General features: G+C 43.4%; 1 protein-coding gene, 1 long non-coding RNA gene and 7 other non-coding genes across 9 annotated transcripts; 1 reads left to right on the top strand and 8 right to left on the bottom strand.

The window, feature by feature from the left end:
• Positions 1-5,639: 5,639 nt before the first annotated feature.
• HEBP2 (heme binding protein 2) lies at positions 5,640-10,200 on the top strand. Its single transcript, XM_063407736.1, has 5 exons — positions 5,640-5,769; positions 6,890-6,974; positions 7,073-7,208; positions 7,321-7,486; positions 8,203-10,200. The coding sequence occupies exons 2-5, from the start codon at positions 6,900-6,902 to the stop codon at positions 8,375-8,377; spliced, it is 552 nt and encodes a 183-aa protein (XP_063263806.1). The 5' UTR covers positions 5,640-5,769; positions 6,890-6,899; the 3' UTR covers positions 8,378-10,200.
• Positions 9,313-15,221, bottom strand: LOC134555774 (uncharacterized). Its single transcript, XR_010081487.1, has 12 exons — positions 15,157-15,221; positions 14,088-14,131; positions 13,573-13,615; positions 13,256-13,301; positions 12,848-12,881; positions 12,368-12,446; positions 11,762-11,786; positions 11,266-11,313; positions 10,523-10,568; positions 9,838-9,870; positions 9,601-9,643; positions 9,313-9,435 (listed from the first exon to the last, which is right to left on the bottom strand). It is a non-coding gene; the product is annotated as an uncharacterized LOC134555774 (long non-coding RNA).
• LOC134555812 (small nucleolar RNA SNORD47) lies at positions 9,712-9,786 on the bottom strand. The gene has a single exon (XR_010081504.1). It is a non-coding gene; the product is annotated as a small nucleolar RNA SNORD47 (small nucleolar RNA).
• LOC134555806 (small nucleolar RNA SNORD79) lies at positions 10,631-10,706 on the bottom strand. Its single transcript, XR_010081498.1, has one exon. It is a non-coding gene; the product is annotated as a small nucleolar RNA SNORD79 (small nucleolar RNA).
• LOC134555816 (small nucleolar RNA snR60/Z15/Z230/Z193/J17) lies at positions 12,706-12,794 on the bottom strand. Its single transcript, XR_010081508.1, has one exon. It is a non-coding gene; the product is annotated as a small nucleolar RNA snR60/Z15/Z230/Z193/J17 (small nucleolar RNA).
• Positions 12,962-13,042, bottom strand: LOC134555815 (small nucleolar RNA snR60/Z15/Z230/Z193/J17). The gene has a single exon (XR_010081507.1). It is a non-coding gene; the product is annotated as a small nucleolar RNA snR60/Z15/Z230/Z193/J17 (small nucleolar RNA).
• LOC134555805 (small nucleolar RNA SNORD24) lies at positions 13,371-13,452 on the bottom strand. Its single transcript, XR_010081497.1, has one exon. It is a non-coding gene; the product is annotated as a small nucleolar RNA SNORD24 (small nucleolar RNA).
• Positions 13,685-13,751, bottom strand: LOC134555819 (small nucleolar RNA SNORD75). The gene has a single exon (XR_010081511.1). It is a non-coding gene; the product is annotated as a small nucleolar RNA SNORD75 (small nucleolar RNA).
• On the bottom strand, positions 14,386-14,464 carry LOC134555813 (small nucleolar RNA SNORD74). The gene has a single exon (XR_010081505.1). It is a non-coding gene; the product is annotated as a small nucleolar RNA SNORD74 (small nucleolar RNA).
• Positions 15,222-15,327: the final 106 nt, after the last annotated feature.

Here is a 15,327-nt window from a genome sequence, read left to right as displayed (position 1 = left end):
CAATCTGCTCCCTGATCCGACTGGTGGACTACCAGCATCCCATCAGACAAGGTACTGCCCTGAACAGATTCATAGCAATAAACTTCCAAAAATAATTTTTAAAAATTTCTTCAATGTGCACTTTCAGATCTTCCATTAGAGTGTGTTTTGGGAGTACCCAGTGCATGCAGAGAGAACAATCCCCCACTGTGTGATGCTTGAGCACATTTTTCATGTATTCACACAATAACCTCAGGAGTTTGAGGCTGTGGTATTCCTCCTCCACTCCAAAATATGCTCACTGTGGGCTGTTTGCATGCAGAGATCACTCTCTGGGTTTTGGCCTTACTAACAGCTCCTTACAAAGCATGTATATTTCCCTTTCCTTAGAGGCTCATCTTGTTCTTCCAGAAATCCCATTTCTCTGCACTCTTCCATTCCCATTCTCCAGGCTCAACAGTTGCAGCTCTTGCAACCTCTTCCACCTCCCCAAAGCACCAGTGTGCTTCTGGAAGTCCACAGACAATTCAGTGCTCTATAGAGCCATTTAGAGGAAGTCCACAAGATTTCCTGAGTATTTAGATGCAGTTTTAGTGCTACATCATGGTGTTGACAGCACAGTAGAGAAGCTTTGCAGTAGCCTGGAGAGGTTTAGAGCTACTTAGAACTCTGTAGGAGTCACTGATTGATTTGCATAAAAGGATTTTAGAGCTGTTTTGAGCTCTTCAGGGGAATGTTAAAGCTCCCTGGAGGAGCTGAGTTAAATTCTTAAATACCATCATGGCTGGCTAGTATTCAGGAGTACATCACCTGGGGAGTTGATATGATGTCATTATGTATGTATGTATCTACCTACCTACATTTATTCTGCTCTAAATCTAAACGTGCAAAAACCCAAATAAATACTGACCTCTCGGATATTAAATTTCCATTTTAAACTATTAAGCTTGAAGTTGATTCTACCTGAAAACTTGCCAGTTTAACTGTTATAGAGTTAAGCACAACCTGGAGGATTTTCCTAACTTAGCATTTTCTTAACTGTCTCACACAGACATTCCCTGACAGGGAGTTGGAACTAATAAACTCTTTAAGTTCCTTTCAACACAAACCATTCTGTGATTGTCTGATTCAGGCTGCTGTATCAGCTGCATAAAAGATGTTTTAACATGCCAAGCTGTTAGTTTTTTAGGTGTTAAGATGCTTTCCCATTCGCAGTCAACAAGAGTCTAATCTAATTTATATTTCTGGAAATAGAAAGAACTACCAGGGTGCACTGGAGCCCAAGTGACCACTGGCAACCAAGAGAGTGTGAGGGATGTTACTCTTCAAGCAAAGCTCACCTCTGAACACAGCCAACAGTGCCACCTGCTGCAGAGCGTAGCACCGGCTCACTCTGGGAATGCACAGGGAGAGAGACCAGGTTCTTGAAGAATCCATCTCCGAAGGCCTTGCTCACATCATTTAAAGAACAGAAGTGGCCACCAAAACCCCACAGCCACTACCAACATCCCCTCTGTTAGAAGATGGGAGAGCACTGATATGATCCACACTCATGCCAGTAAGATGAGGAGGAAACTCAGGAGATAAACCCTCCGTTGCAGTTACCTCTTCATGCCTTTTTGGAAATGAAAATTATTATGTTAAGGAAAATATATCTTTAATGTATTAATGCCTACTCTCTGAGCCTGTTTCCATCATGTCTGGACATGTTCTCAGGTTCTTGGGACTACACAGGGAAATCCTGAGCTCTCTAGGGCAGTTTCTGCACAGCAGGGTGTTTTTCAGACATGTGGGGCTGTTCCCACCATTTCAGAACAACCCTTGAGCAGAGTCAGGGGTTTAACCCAGGCCCTTGGCAGAGGAGCTGCCAGGTGGTCTCACTCCCTGCAGCATGCAGGCTGGAGTAGGCTGGGGATGAGAGAGAGGGAGGGAAGGAGGCCAAAGCAGGTAAAGAAAAAGAGAAGGAAAAGATCACTTTAAAACTCTGGGAAGGAGGATCAAAGAAAGAAAATGCACTGTGTTTCTGCCCAGAGTGCTGTTGCCTCTTCAGAGCTATGTTTGCAAATAAGGTGTGTTCTGTCACACCTTAAGTTTAAGCTTAAGTCTCTCCTAAACCACATTTTTTTAAAAAAAACCACCAATGCAATAAATGTGTCACAACTTTTTTTTCTAGCAAGCACTATTACCTCTTTCCCTTAATGAGACATTCCCGTCTTGAAAAAAATTCTTTTTTCATGTTCTTGTAACAGAATGTGGATGAATTTGTAGGGGAAGATGAATTAAATTCCTCTCAGCACTCAGAGAGGACTGGGGTAACTTCTTTCACTGGCTAAAGTTTGCTGAGACAACTGTTTGTAGAGTTAAGTTTCTAGCTAGATCCCAGAACAGATCCAAATTAAAAATAAGCCTAATTGTAGGAATAAACCAGTGAATAAAGCAGTATACAAAGCTGAGATAGCTTCTCTCTGGGCTCCATGCACAGAAGACAGGAAGGTTTTGGAATGTTTTTCATGGCAGCTGGAAGCAATTTAGGATTAACTCCCCAAATCTGGAATGGTTTCAAAATGTGAGCTTCAGCAGAGAAATCTTGGAAAATACCAAGTCAGGAGTGCTCTGCAGTGGTGTTGGGGTGTAGGAAGCCTTTTATTTGGTCAAGAGCTGCCAGTTCCGTGCATTCTTTGATGAAGTGAGCACAGAATGACTCATGCAGCAAGATTTAGGTAACACTGTCACTGAGTAAGCAGGAAGATGCAGTAGTTTCACATGTCACTTGTAACAAACTAGCTGGAATCAGGCAAAAAACATGGACAAAATCCACATACACATTTCCAGAAAGCAGATGATTTTTGGCTGAAGGTGGACCCAATGGTAACAAATTCCCCCGCTGATATAAAATGTGTGGGTCAGAGCACAAGGTCTAAATACCAGCTCATTGCAGTTCTGCATAGATTTCCTTTCCACGATTTCTAAGGATAATAAGGAACCTCCTTGGAACAGCACTATAGTACATTCAACTTCTTTAGAAGATGGTGTGTTTCTGCTTCTTCATCTTCCATGGTGGGAGTGAGAATATGATATAAAGTGGAGATTTTCTTTAGCGCAAAGAGATAAAAGGCTTCTTTTGGGAGATGAATTTGCAGTAAACCACAGTTCATCTAACAATATGTAAGGACACTTCTGCTGCCCTCGACAGTAACTACAGCAACATCACATGTTCAACTCCTTTGCTGTGAAGTGAGGATTCTGCACCATCAGATGAGCATATGTTTACAAAAGTAAAGGCCATTTATATGTTAAGAGACTCAGTTCTTCTAAATTAAAATCATTGACAAAGATTCTCTGCCTGGAGCTTGGGGTTGAGACCACTTGATAAAACATGTGAGTGGCCACACGTCCCTGTCTGTCTCTCACACCCCCATTCTTCATATTACACTACACACTTGTCAGCTACAAGAACACGACTCAAAGTTATCATTAACCACACTGAAACAACACACGTTCTTTCCTGGGTTCCTCCAGTCCTGGCACAATTAGGTCAGTGGAAAAGATTCCTGCTTGTGCAAACAGTCTGTGCTTGCCTCTAGGGATAAAGGTAACTTATACAACACAACTGCACCAATGTGACAGCAGCGATTGTAATGCTGCCACAGAGCAGATGGAAGCAGTTTTGCTGCGGAGAATATTGCTTAAGGTCTTGTTACAGAGAGGAAAAGTGGAAATCACAAGTGATTATATCACAGGCTTGTCCTTACCCAATCAAAGTTATTATTTAAGTACCAGTTCATTACAGTGTTCCTGCACAGATGAAGACAGTAAAATTAAGGTACAAACCACATGTGTTTATCTGCTTGTGCCCTCATCTCTGCTCCTTAAGGCAAGGGAACAGAAAAATGTTGCTTTGTTAGCCGTTCTAGAAAATGCCAGCCAAGTCCCAAACACATATTTATGACATTACACAGAAGTCAAAAGTCACAGAGCCTTTGAGACTTAATGGCTGCTGTGTAGTTTTATAGAGGATTTCCCTCTATTTGGAGGTACTAGTGAGACTGTGTGTCAGTTTGTACCATAATTCCATCCCTTCTCTAAGTTTTGGAATGTATATAAACCGAATACATGTCCCCATGCCTGCCCTACTGTCTCATGCAGCTGTTGACATGTTCTCTCAATGTTTATGTGTAAAAACAAGAGTGCTAGAAAACAAGCTCTTGGGAAAACACTGAGGATTGTTCTCCAGCCTGGGGGTGCTCCACCAGGAACAGTCAATTCTTTGTCAGGGACATCAGCTGGACACATACAAACTCACTGGGGGTTTGTTCTAGGCCTCTCTGCTTCAGAAACCAGTGAAAATCCACTGGGGGCTTGCCTTTATCTACAGAGTTATTGCCCCCTTCCAAGGTAATATTTCCCAGTGCTCATCATTGGGGTAAATTTGTGGAGAATTTCCAAACTATTGTTGCTGGATGTTGTTTTTCATATGGCCTTCTCTACTCTGAGGTGTTCACAAACACTTCCAGCCCTGGGGTGACAGGGTAAGCTGACAGCTCACCTTACAGCAGCCCATGCCTTTGCATGTCTGCAGCTCCTAGCAAAGACCAAGCAGCTTCTGCCCCTCTAAACACCCTCCTGCTGTTCCTGTTTGACCCAATCAGAGCAGAGGTAAAAGGGAGAAATACTTTCCTCTGTAAAATAAAAAGCACAAAGCTTGTAGAGAACTGGTTATACATTTCATGCCTCAGCCTGTTCGAATAAACTCCAACAGCAAATGACTGTACACCACCCTCTTCTGTGGCTCTGGACAGATTTGTGGCTTTAGAGATAAATTCACAATTGCTATTTGATATGGTTTTACTTCCCTTTTCAGAACAGGAGTGTATCACACAGCATCCTGATGAAGTTCCCTGCAAGCAAAGTGGGCTTCCTGTTAAAAGTCATTCCCAGCTAATGGATGTCAAATGTCCCCGAGAGCTCAGCTGAATTTGGCTGCAAGGAATTTGCACAAACCATGACAAACTGGGAGGTGTTCTCAGAATACAAACTGTGGAGTTTAATCTGCCCTATTGTGCTGGTACCAAACTATGTCTGGAGCTGCAGCTGGCTAAATGAAGAGCCCAGCTCTGCTGTGTGTATTATAAGCAGGACAGGATTTCACAATAGCTTTGTATAACCCCTTTGTGCAGATATCCAAGGGCTAAGAGGGCTCATTAACCTCAAATACCGCTCAGAACAGCCAGCCATCAGAGAACACTGTCACTCTTTCATAACATGCCAGCAAAAATCTCGTGAGGATGGCCTCAGCAGAGTGTGCAGCCAGATTTCTACCTACCCTTTCCCCCTGTGGCAAAAAGGAAAAGCTGGCATTCTGCATAGCACCACTCTCCCGTAATCCAAGTGGGGTGGGGGGAGAGCCACGTTATTTATGTGCAATCCTTTCTCCCAAAGCACAAAACCTGCCACTGACCCTGTCACAAGTGGCCACACAGCCATGGCAAACACGGGAAGTTACACAAGGGTGCAAAACAGTTTCTGGAGCCAGATCACACACTAGGCTCAGTGTTGCCTCGTGGGTAGTAGGTTGGGCTTTTGACATTTGCATGTGGGCTCTCCAATGAGACCCGAGCAGGACAAGGCTCCAGCCTTCTGGTTTTCATAACTGTAGCTCCCTCCAGTAGGGTTGAGGCATGGGAGGAGCTTCCCAAACTCAAATAAACACTGACATCCGGCATCTTATGAGGATGTGCAGCCTCCACGGGACACACTGCAACAGCCAGAAGGACAGGGACAGCTGAAACTGTGAGTACATCTACTTTCTCCACTTCCTTAATAGCACCAGTAGCTTGTGGAGTGGCATGATCTGGCTGCACTTGTGCCAGCAGTGTAACCTGCTGCCTGTCCCTTTGGCCCATGTGTTAACAGCTGCAGAAAAAACCCCTAACCTTCCCTATAGCCGTATTTATATGAACAGATGGACATTTCAAAGTTCAGCTTTCCTGTACATCTAAAAGAATTCAACTGTGTCTGAGGGACTCTTCTGTTTGTCTCTCCCATCCCAAAGTACTATTTTATGTAACTAAAAAATATTTCTAGCATGCAGTCACTGACAGTACCAGCCAGGAAGTTACAAAACCTGGAGCTGTGAAGGCTACCTAGTAAGCAGTTGGTTTACAAAACTCACATTGTTACCCAAGAAACAGGTACTTAAGTTACAGTCTAAGACAACATTTATGACCTAAGAATCCAGGTAATCACTGAATTATTTGCTCTTTGCAGCATGGACTGTCAGAACGTAGGTCATGCACTCCAGTCTGCCTGATTAACAGCAGAAGTCATATATGGAGACCACTAAAATCTCAGCTTTTAACCAGATCTGATTATTTCAACAGTGATTTTGAGTATTTTCACTTTTTTGTTTGGGACAGTGTTTTTTAAGTTTTCACCTTTTTTCCTCCCATGTGAAGGTTATGGAAGAGTTATTCATTCAGAAATGCAAAAAACATTATTTATCCACAGGACTCTGGGGCTAAGGGCCTTCAAGAAAGTAATCAGCTATCATGAGAGGCCAAATAAAGTTAGGGGCACTGTCAACACCAGATCACCACACCACGACTGCTTTTTCATCCAGGAGCAAAGAGACTGAAGTCATTTTGACTTACTGCTTTCCACAGGACTCCCACTTGCAGAATCTCCCTTTGCTGTCAGGAAATACCTTTTTGTTATGGAGAAGCCAGGGTAGCATATCCTGAAAGAACACTTCCTCCTCCCAGCAGAGGTAGTTTCTTGGTCCTGGTGCTGTTCCTGCAGGGCTAAATGGCTTTCAGCCTTTTTTAAGGCCTTCCACCAGTTCAGTGACAACTGAGAATCTCTAGTGCCATACTCATTTAAGAGATGCCAATGAACTGTGTCTGCCTTCCAGCTCTGACAAGATGATCAAGTCCTTCAAGCAAACATTTCTGTCCCTGGACCTGCAGTCCCCTCGCTGGAGACCAACAGAGTCAATGGTAATTGCAGCAATACTTGTACGCTGATTTGGAAGAATTAGCTACTAATTCCTGTCAACACCCAGCTCATGGTTACCGTGACTCTTGCTTCCTTCCAGGCAAAGGACTATGAACTGCGTCAGTATGAGACAGCAAAGTGGGTCAGCACAGTGGTTAGGGGGGAAACCCAGAAGGAAGCAATGCGCCAGGGCTTCTTGAAACTCTTCCACTACATCCAGGGAAAGAATGATAAAGGTAGGACACGCTGGTTCTGAATGGGAAAATTACAAGCAGCTAATGAACACAATAATAATGAATAGAGGAGCTGGGAGATGCAGTTTAGACACGTGGTTTTCCTTTCCTCTAGAAATGAAGATTGATATGACTGCGCCAGTGACCTGCCTGGTGAAATCAGGCTGCACAGACTTCAAGATCTCTTTCTTTGTGCCATTTGAACACCAGGACTGCCCCGCGCAGCCCACTGACTCCAACGTGTTCATTGAGGAACGGAAGGCAGCAGCTCTCTTTGTCAGGTAAGCAGAACCAGCACAGATGAATGCAGGCCAGCAGCTGCACTCACAGAAGTGTGGGCTACACTTTGAGAGATGATTAAGGGCAGACACACCCTGCTGCTGTTCAGTTTTGGCTGCTAAAATCCAACTATTAGGAAATCTTATGTGTGGGTGTCTTACCACGAAGTCAAGTGACCAAGTTATAAAACAATTTTTCTAGCTGACACTTGAATATTCATAGATGCAGCCTCCAAAATCATCTTCTGAAGAGATTTTTTTTAAGGGTGGACACACCCTGCTGTTCAGAGCTGTAGTTGCTAAAATCCAGCTATTAGGAAATCTTATGCTTGGGTGTCTCCCCAGTCAAGTGACCAAGTTATGAAACAGATTTTTCTAGCTGACACTTGAAAATTGCATTTTCATAGATGCAGCCTCCAAAATCATCTTCTGAAGTTTGTTCTACAGAACATCTAAACCATTCCCGCAGCACTTTTTTATTTGTAGTCCTGAACTTCCCCTAACACACACAGGGCAGTTGTTACTTGTGCATTTGGTTATTTTAAATCTAACCTTTGAAAACAGCATCAGTAGCCCCATGTTGTATGACTGCTAGCTCTGCATGGGTGGTCTACCAACTACAAACTGCATCACTAACTTGCTTTGCAGGTCTGAAGTTGCTGTCTGTGAAAATAAAGCCAGGGGCTTGAACCAAACCATCTCCCTCTCACTTTTACCAGGTCCTTCGGTGGATTTGCCTCCCCAGAGAAATATGCTGAGGAAGCTGATGCCTTGGCCAGAACCTTAAGAAACAGAGGCCAAGCATTCCATGAAGACTTCTATTACACTGCAGGCTATGACAGTCCCTTCAAGCTCTTCAACAGGCATAATGAAGTGTGGTATTTTAAAAAGTAACATGATGGGGGAATATTGAGAGGCTACTAATCAGCTCTGGATGAAAACAGACCTTATTACTGGCTTTTGTTTTAGTGCAGAGATTTAATTTGCATGTGGACACAATGTTTAACTCTTTCTCCAGGATGAAGTACTACTCTGGCTAGAAACATTTCCAAATATAATTCAAGATCATACTGGGTGGAGTGGGAGGGAAACTTAAGTTGTACTCTTTTTATTGAAAAGTTCTAAGCCACACTAAAAATCTGAAAGTAATCCTGCTGAAGTTTAGTTATGTAGCTTTACTTCTCATTACAAGTACTACAGCACTAATGTTGAAGTGTTATGCAAAGGGAGTTCTTCATAACTGACTTTCATAACTGACTTTCCTCATATTGACACCACCCCTGAGAGCAGGGAGGAATTGAAATGATTTCATTTAGGGAAGCAAGCTTCCATTAAGGAACACTAGAAAGCAGAAACATCTTAGCAGGGCTTAGTAATTTAATCAGTAACTGTTAATTAGTATTATCTCCCACCTCTCCAACTGAACTATTTCCCCTCCCAAAAGCCAAATATTGTGTTGTTTAAATCCAGAACCCTTGGAAAAGGGTTACTAAATCCAAGCTGTACACTTTTTCTGATCTGCACCTTAACACATATTACCAGAATTACTGATGCACTATTATTTTAGTAGCAAATATACAAGTACTAAGTTTAGCTCTCACTTGAAATACTCTTGAAGTTATTTATATTTGTATGTCTAAATACGGTCACCTGCAGCCTGCACACCAGCAGTATTTGACACCTCTTTAAAGAGGTCTGCAGGACTAGCATCTAATCTAGTTTAAATTAAGAGAGTCCCTGCTCTAAATTAAGCCTTTTAAATCTTAGTATAGCAGCCTGGAGGTGTTTTACATCGTTGTTCCAGCCAGAAAGGATGTCACAAGACCAGGTAGAGTTTGCAGATTTTATTGGCTCCAATCAGCATCAGGCAAATATTACCAGTGAGGTAAAACCACACGGGCTTTTTTACAGCTGTTCATGCAAGTGTAACCCATTTATCAGCAATCTTCCCCCTAGGAAGACAGACATAAGAACTGTTATAAGGTACCAAACCAGCACAACACACTTGATGGGAACATCTCAGACCTTAGAATTTCATCTCTGTTCAGTGAGAGAGTTCAAGCTAAGGTTTTCATCACTTGTTCCAATAAATACATTATTACAGCAGTTATGCTCACCTTCTTAATTCTTCATATGCTAGTTTCAGAGTTGCCTCTTCACCTAAAATCAAGAAAACACAGTTAGCATATGCAGCAGCACAACTGCTAAAAGCTCCACAACAGCTTTGTAACCTCAGATAGAAAAGGAACGGAAAGGGTGATATCACAGTGACTCATTTGGCAGAATCAATTTCATCAGTGGCTACAGATATTTCCAGAGGTTTTAAATACAATTTATCTGTTGTGTGGACTCACCCTGTGAGGCTGCAGACAGCACACAGTCCATCCCTGAGGAAGAGAGAAGTACTTTTAGAATAACAGCAGCACTATATGCAAAGTTTATTTTGTGTTTATTAACCTGTGAATTCCTATCTACCAAACTATTTTCCCTAAAAGGAAACTGAGTTTTAGCAGGCATCTTTAACTTACAACATCCAAATAGGATACACAAAGCTTATAAATCCTAACTTAACTGGAAATACAGAATTACTAACATTGGAAGAATCAGGGAAAGTAAAAAGCTACTATACTTTGCTTTGTAATACCATCTTTCTCAACAGTGTTGTATTTCATGATCTTAAATATCCAAAATACAGGTCCCATAGGTTTTCAAGATGACTTGTTTCTTTGAAAGTGTTTTGAGTGTTCTACATTCTTTGAAAACAAGTTTGTACAGCAATCATCTAGAACTCGAGCAAAATTTGTGCAGAGCCAATATAAAGATTAGTAGTAACAACTGCTGAGAAGTGACAGCCACAGCACAAGGTTTTATTTGAATTCCAGAGTGCCATGTTACAGCAGTGCCCAGAGAACAGCCAGATATAATAAAGGGAAGACAAATCAGCTATCATATAGGACTAATTTTAGGCACCACTATTTAAGCATTCAGCACAAGGACAGTATTCCAGGAATTATTAAACCCCTTGAATTCTATACTTACCTCAGATACATCCATCTTGTTTCTTAAACTCCATGCAAGCTGTACCCTGTAAAGAAGTGAAATTGTACTAACACACTTTTGGCAGTGGCTTCAGAGTGTGAATGTGGGTACTGTTTCAGCACAAGAGTTCTCCTCAGCCTCTTTCAGAGAGATTCCCATTGCTCAGAAATCATCACAAACAGTACATGCCAAGAGCAGCTTAATGTTGTATCTCTTGTTTGTCTTTTAAAGGGGGATCTGACCTTAGAATTTCAGACCTTACTCCCAACCACATCTTCATTCACATCACTGTAAGACCTCTGATCTAGCCATCGACATGAACAATTTACCACAAAAGCATTTACGATCAGTGCTACTTCCTGAGAGTATCCACTAAATTTGAACAGCAAGAAGTTTAATAGCAGCTAACTGTACTGCATTTGCTCAGCCCACAATGTGTGGCAACCTGGTAGCACAGAGCTTTCCTATTAAGTAGGAGTTCAAGTAGTCCATAGCAGTTATACATTTAAAATGGCTGCCACTTTTTTAGTCACAGAAAGCAGGTAATTTTAAGTTTTAGATATGCACCACCTTGGGTGAATGAATCCTGCAGGCTGCTTGCAAACCTGTGGGCTTTCTACCTGGAAAAGGTACTAAAATCTTAAAGAACCCAGCTTAATGCTGCACGGTAAGGGCAGAATCTAGTAACTTCCTCATCCCCTGTATCATAGCTCTGCCCAGTCACTGAGGTGTTCACAACTTACCTTTGCTGGCAGCAGCAGCAGGTGCATCACCTCCCAGCTCCATCACACCTGCATCAAAGCAAACCATCAGGACAGCACAGAAACCAGCACCGGAGGAAGAAACTCAGGGCAGGTGCCTGCAGTCAGATAGAGCTAATGACAGACCTCCACGATTGAGGTCAGGGCAGTCACATCTCATCACACAGGCAGCTCACATTGTCAGCCCCAGTGCAGCCCTGCTCTAGGGCTAGGCTGCTATGGGCAGGAGGGCAAACACTTGAATAGCTTCATCAGAGCAAATAGAAGAGCTCAGTGATGAGTTTAGCACACACCAGCCTGGCAAGACTGGGCTCCAGCCAGCAGTTCCCCTTTAAAACATCCTCCTGTTTTGGCTGAGATGCAAGCCACAGCCAATGGGCCCCATGCCCCTTTTCCCTTAGCTGACAAGTAGTTAAACACTTAACTTATAGGCCTATGTTAAAATCCTAATACTTAGGAAGTTAAAACAAATACTTACCTCACAATGAGAAACAGCTGGAAGCCTGCAAAGAGAAATTTGCTATTAGGCAGGGCTCAGCAGGAAGTTATAGCTTTAAGAACAGTTTGAGCAAAGTACTGTATCAGAGTTTGATCAAGTTTTATCCTCACAGGGATCAGAGACCTGATTCAACATCATTTACAGTAGGCTGCAGCACTTCCATCCTTTCTGAAGGCAGGGTGTGAAGCCATTTCCCAGCACTCCTGAACACTGAGACATGTTCACTCCTGAACTCCAGAGTGTGCTGAAATTGCACCAAGGAGCAAACCTTGCAATTGCAGAGCTCAGTGACGTGAGCTTTGTGTGACCAAGTTGTGCATATTAGGGAAAACCATTTTGGGACTCTAAATTCACACTAATGTGGCATTCACCATTAATTTTAACAGGAAAAATCTAGATCATTAACATCACAATTATTTTATGCTCTGTGAAATATAGGAAACTAAAGGCACACCTACAGTACTAATCTTTACCTCTTCACCTTCACTTTTAAAGAACAAAATGAATTTGCAAGCATCTCTAAAAGCAAACTCTCAAATGCACCACAGACAAAAGTAGCATCCATCTTAAAGGTTTAATAATTACCTTTAATTAGGAAGGTCTTGTCTTCACAACATCAATAATAGGTGGAATAGTTTCTCACACAAGAGGCATGAGGGCTCCTCTGTCCAGGGCAAAGCAAAAAAAGACTTTTAGAACCTGGAGCACTAACACCTGATTAACTTAATTCTGCTGTATTCTGTGCTTGACTTCACAACCACATCCTACTCTCCCGTCTTTTTATTCATCTTACTAAATTTTTCTGTTAAACCCACTTAGTGGTTTTCTGAGATAAATTTTTAAACCACATTAATGGAGAAAAAAAAAAAAAGTGTTTGACCTTCAGCTTCCCAAATGATTTATTTGAAATAGCCTAAGCTAGAGAAGGCTGCATCAGACAGGGGCAAAAGACAGTAACTGTGATCGTCACAGGGTATCTGCTGAACTATGCAGTCATCACACAACAGCCTCTCCACACAGCACAGATGGACTCCCTTTTTCAGATGCCAGCAATGCAGTATTTACCTTGTAACAGCTCATAGTGCAATCTCCCAAGTGCCTGCAACAATAAAAACCAAAATCAGATCCCTTCAGCCTTTGTGTGCAAGCCCACAGCTCCTACAGGGAGGTCACAAGAGCCAGATACATCAGATAGGGGCGAAGAACAGAAGTGTTCATCATAGGATATTCTGCTGAACTATGCCATCATCATTGTATCTGCTGTGGAATCACACAACCAAGCAAGCGCCTCTTGTGACTGCTGTGACAAGAATATTTTCCCAATAAAAAAAGGAAACCTTTAAGTTTCAATACTAGCAAGTATAAATTGTTTCTGGTCTGAGTGGAAATTTATTATAAAACACATCCCATCCTTACTGCAGTGTTTAAACATCTACGTGGAAGAAACCTCTACATAAAGTAAGTCTTTCTTACCAGGTCATGTTCCTTCTACATTTCTCTGAAGTGCAGGATTTGAATCCTAGAAATAAAAAACTTGTTAACAGTATATTCAGCAGTAAATTCATCGATGGGGAATCTTCAGTTGCTGTGCCTCAGAAAACTGTTTTGGTGGTATAAATGCTCATCACTCTCTTGGTCAAGAGTAGCAAATAAGTGTCATCACTGTGGCACCACAGGGATCACTCTGCTCAAGGAATTAAGCCATTTTCTACTATCATCAGAGCAGAAGGTGCTGCCTAGACAAACACTAAACAGTATTTTATATTTAATTTTCAAGAATAATGTTTTACCTTGGGAAGAAGTAGCTTGAAGTCTTCACATTTGGGAGCAGATCTGGAAGAGATAAATAAGAGTTGGAGATGTCTGCAAAACTGGGGAGCATCTCTGGCAATCACATCAGAAAGCCTCAGCACGGAGTTTTCAGAAATCACTTCTGTCTACTACTCTGATACTGAAACCATCATAGGCTTTGAGATTTACTCGACATCAACCCCACAGTTACCCATTCTCTGCAACATACTCCAGGCACTTTCCTCAAAATATTCATTACAGGAAACAGTAAGGAAAGAAAGGACGGACCCGGGGGTACTTTAGCAGTCTGGTTACAGCATGAGCAGTAGTTCATAAACATTCTCCAGGTGACTTTTCCCAGCAGTAAAGCAAGGCCTGCCCAGGACACTGCAGGCAATGCCCGAATTACAACTGCTGATACTGTAACACCCTGATAACAGTACTCTGGTCTAGCTGGTGTACACAAATCCAACGTTTCTTCATTTCCACTCTGTATTTCACAAGCAACACTTACCTGTGCTGAAGCCACAAGGAAGAGCGTAGATGATACATGTTGAACTGAAAAGAAGAAAGCATATTAGTTCTTCTTTTTCCAAAAAGGATGTAATATTCACAAATATTACTTTGAAAAATAACAAGCAACATCCAAAATACTTTGAGTCTTAAGATTTCCCCTGATGCAATCTAAATTTTGGCTCTTTGAAGAATTGAGGCCACAAAAAATGATGTATTTTGAAGCAGGCATGAACTTTGGCTGCTTAGAAAGGCCCAGTGGTGTCTCAGCCATCCTGGATAGGGATGAGAAGTACTCCATGCCCAGCTCAGATATGTTGGCATTCATCACCCTCTCAGATGTCCCTACCAACATAGTTCTCATCACGTGCAGAGCATGTGGAAGTGAAGGGGCCAATTCTCTGTTAACGTGCCGAGTTAGGACTCGCAAGGCCCACACAGTCCGACTCTCGGACTTGCACAGGACCATGGCCAAGAGTCACCACGTGTGCCTGAGAGCACTGTCCGAGTGTTTGTTAAAGCCTCGCAGCCTCGGGGCTGTGAACACAGTCCCCTTCTACATATCCCGCATGTGCCGGGATCCTTTCTCCCTGCAAAACGCCACTACTGTTTTATGCGCAACATTTCCCATTTATCTGGAAAAACAAGCTGTATACGGCTCAGTGCAGTTAAAAAAATCTAAATCCACAAACACCAGAGACATATCGCTGGTATTTACAGCGGCGACGTGAGCTCGACACATTCCATGACCACATCTTAGGCGTACAGGCTGGTTCCAAGCGCCCGTCACTCACCGCCTCAGGCACTACCCTGAGCCGCGACCCTCCCAAAGCCGCCTGCGGCTCTCCAGGACGCCCCTCACCCATCCCCAGCGCCGCCATGAGGCAGAGCCCCGGGCGGACTAGGCCGCGGACCAGGCCCGGCCGCGCAATCCACTTCAATCCTCCCTCGCCACCTCCCATCGGCGACCGACCCGCACCCGCGGGGCACCTCGGCCGTACTCTGGTGCGGTACCGCCGTACCCCGGAGCGGTACCGCCGCCCCCGAGCGCGGACTCGCCCCGCACTCACCGGCGGGGCCGCGCTGGGCGCACCCTACCCTCAGCGCCGCGGGACCGGAAAGGGCAGCGTGCCCCCTGCGAGTCCTTTATATAGCACAGGTCACGTGGTGCAGGTGCGGCCACGCCCACTGGGGTGTGCTCGGCAGGCAGGGGCGGGGCGGGGGCGGACGGTCCGCACGGC

The sequence above is a fragment of the Prinia subflava genome, chromosome 10 (genome assembly GCF_021018805.1).
Source record: "Prinia subflava isolate CZ2003 ecotype Zambia chromosome 10, Cam_Psub_1.2, whole genome shotgun sequence".
Taxonomy (NCBI): Eukaryota; Metazoa; Chordata; class Aves; order Passeriformes; family Cisticolidae; genus Prinia; species Prinia subflava.
The sequence above is the reverse complement of the archived record's forward strand: the minus strand, read 5'-3'. Positions and strand labels throughout refer to the sequence as shown.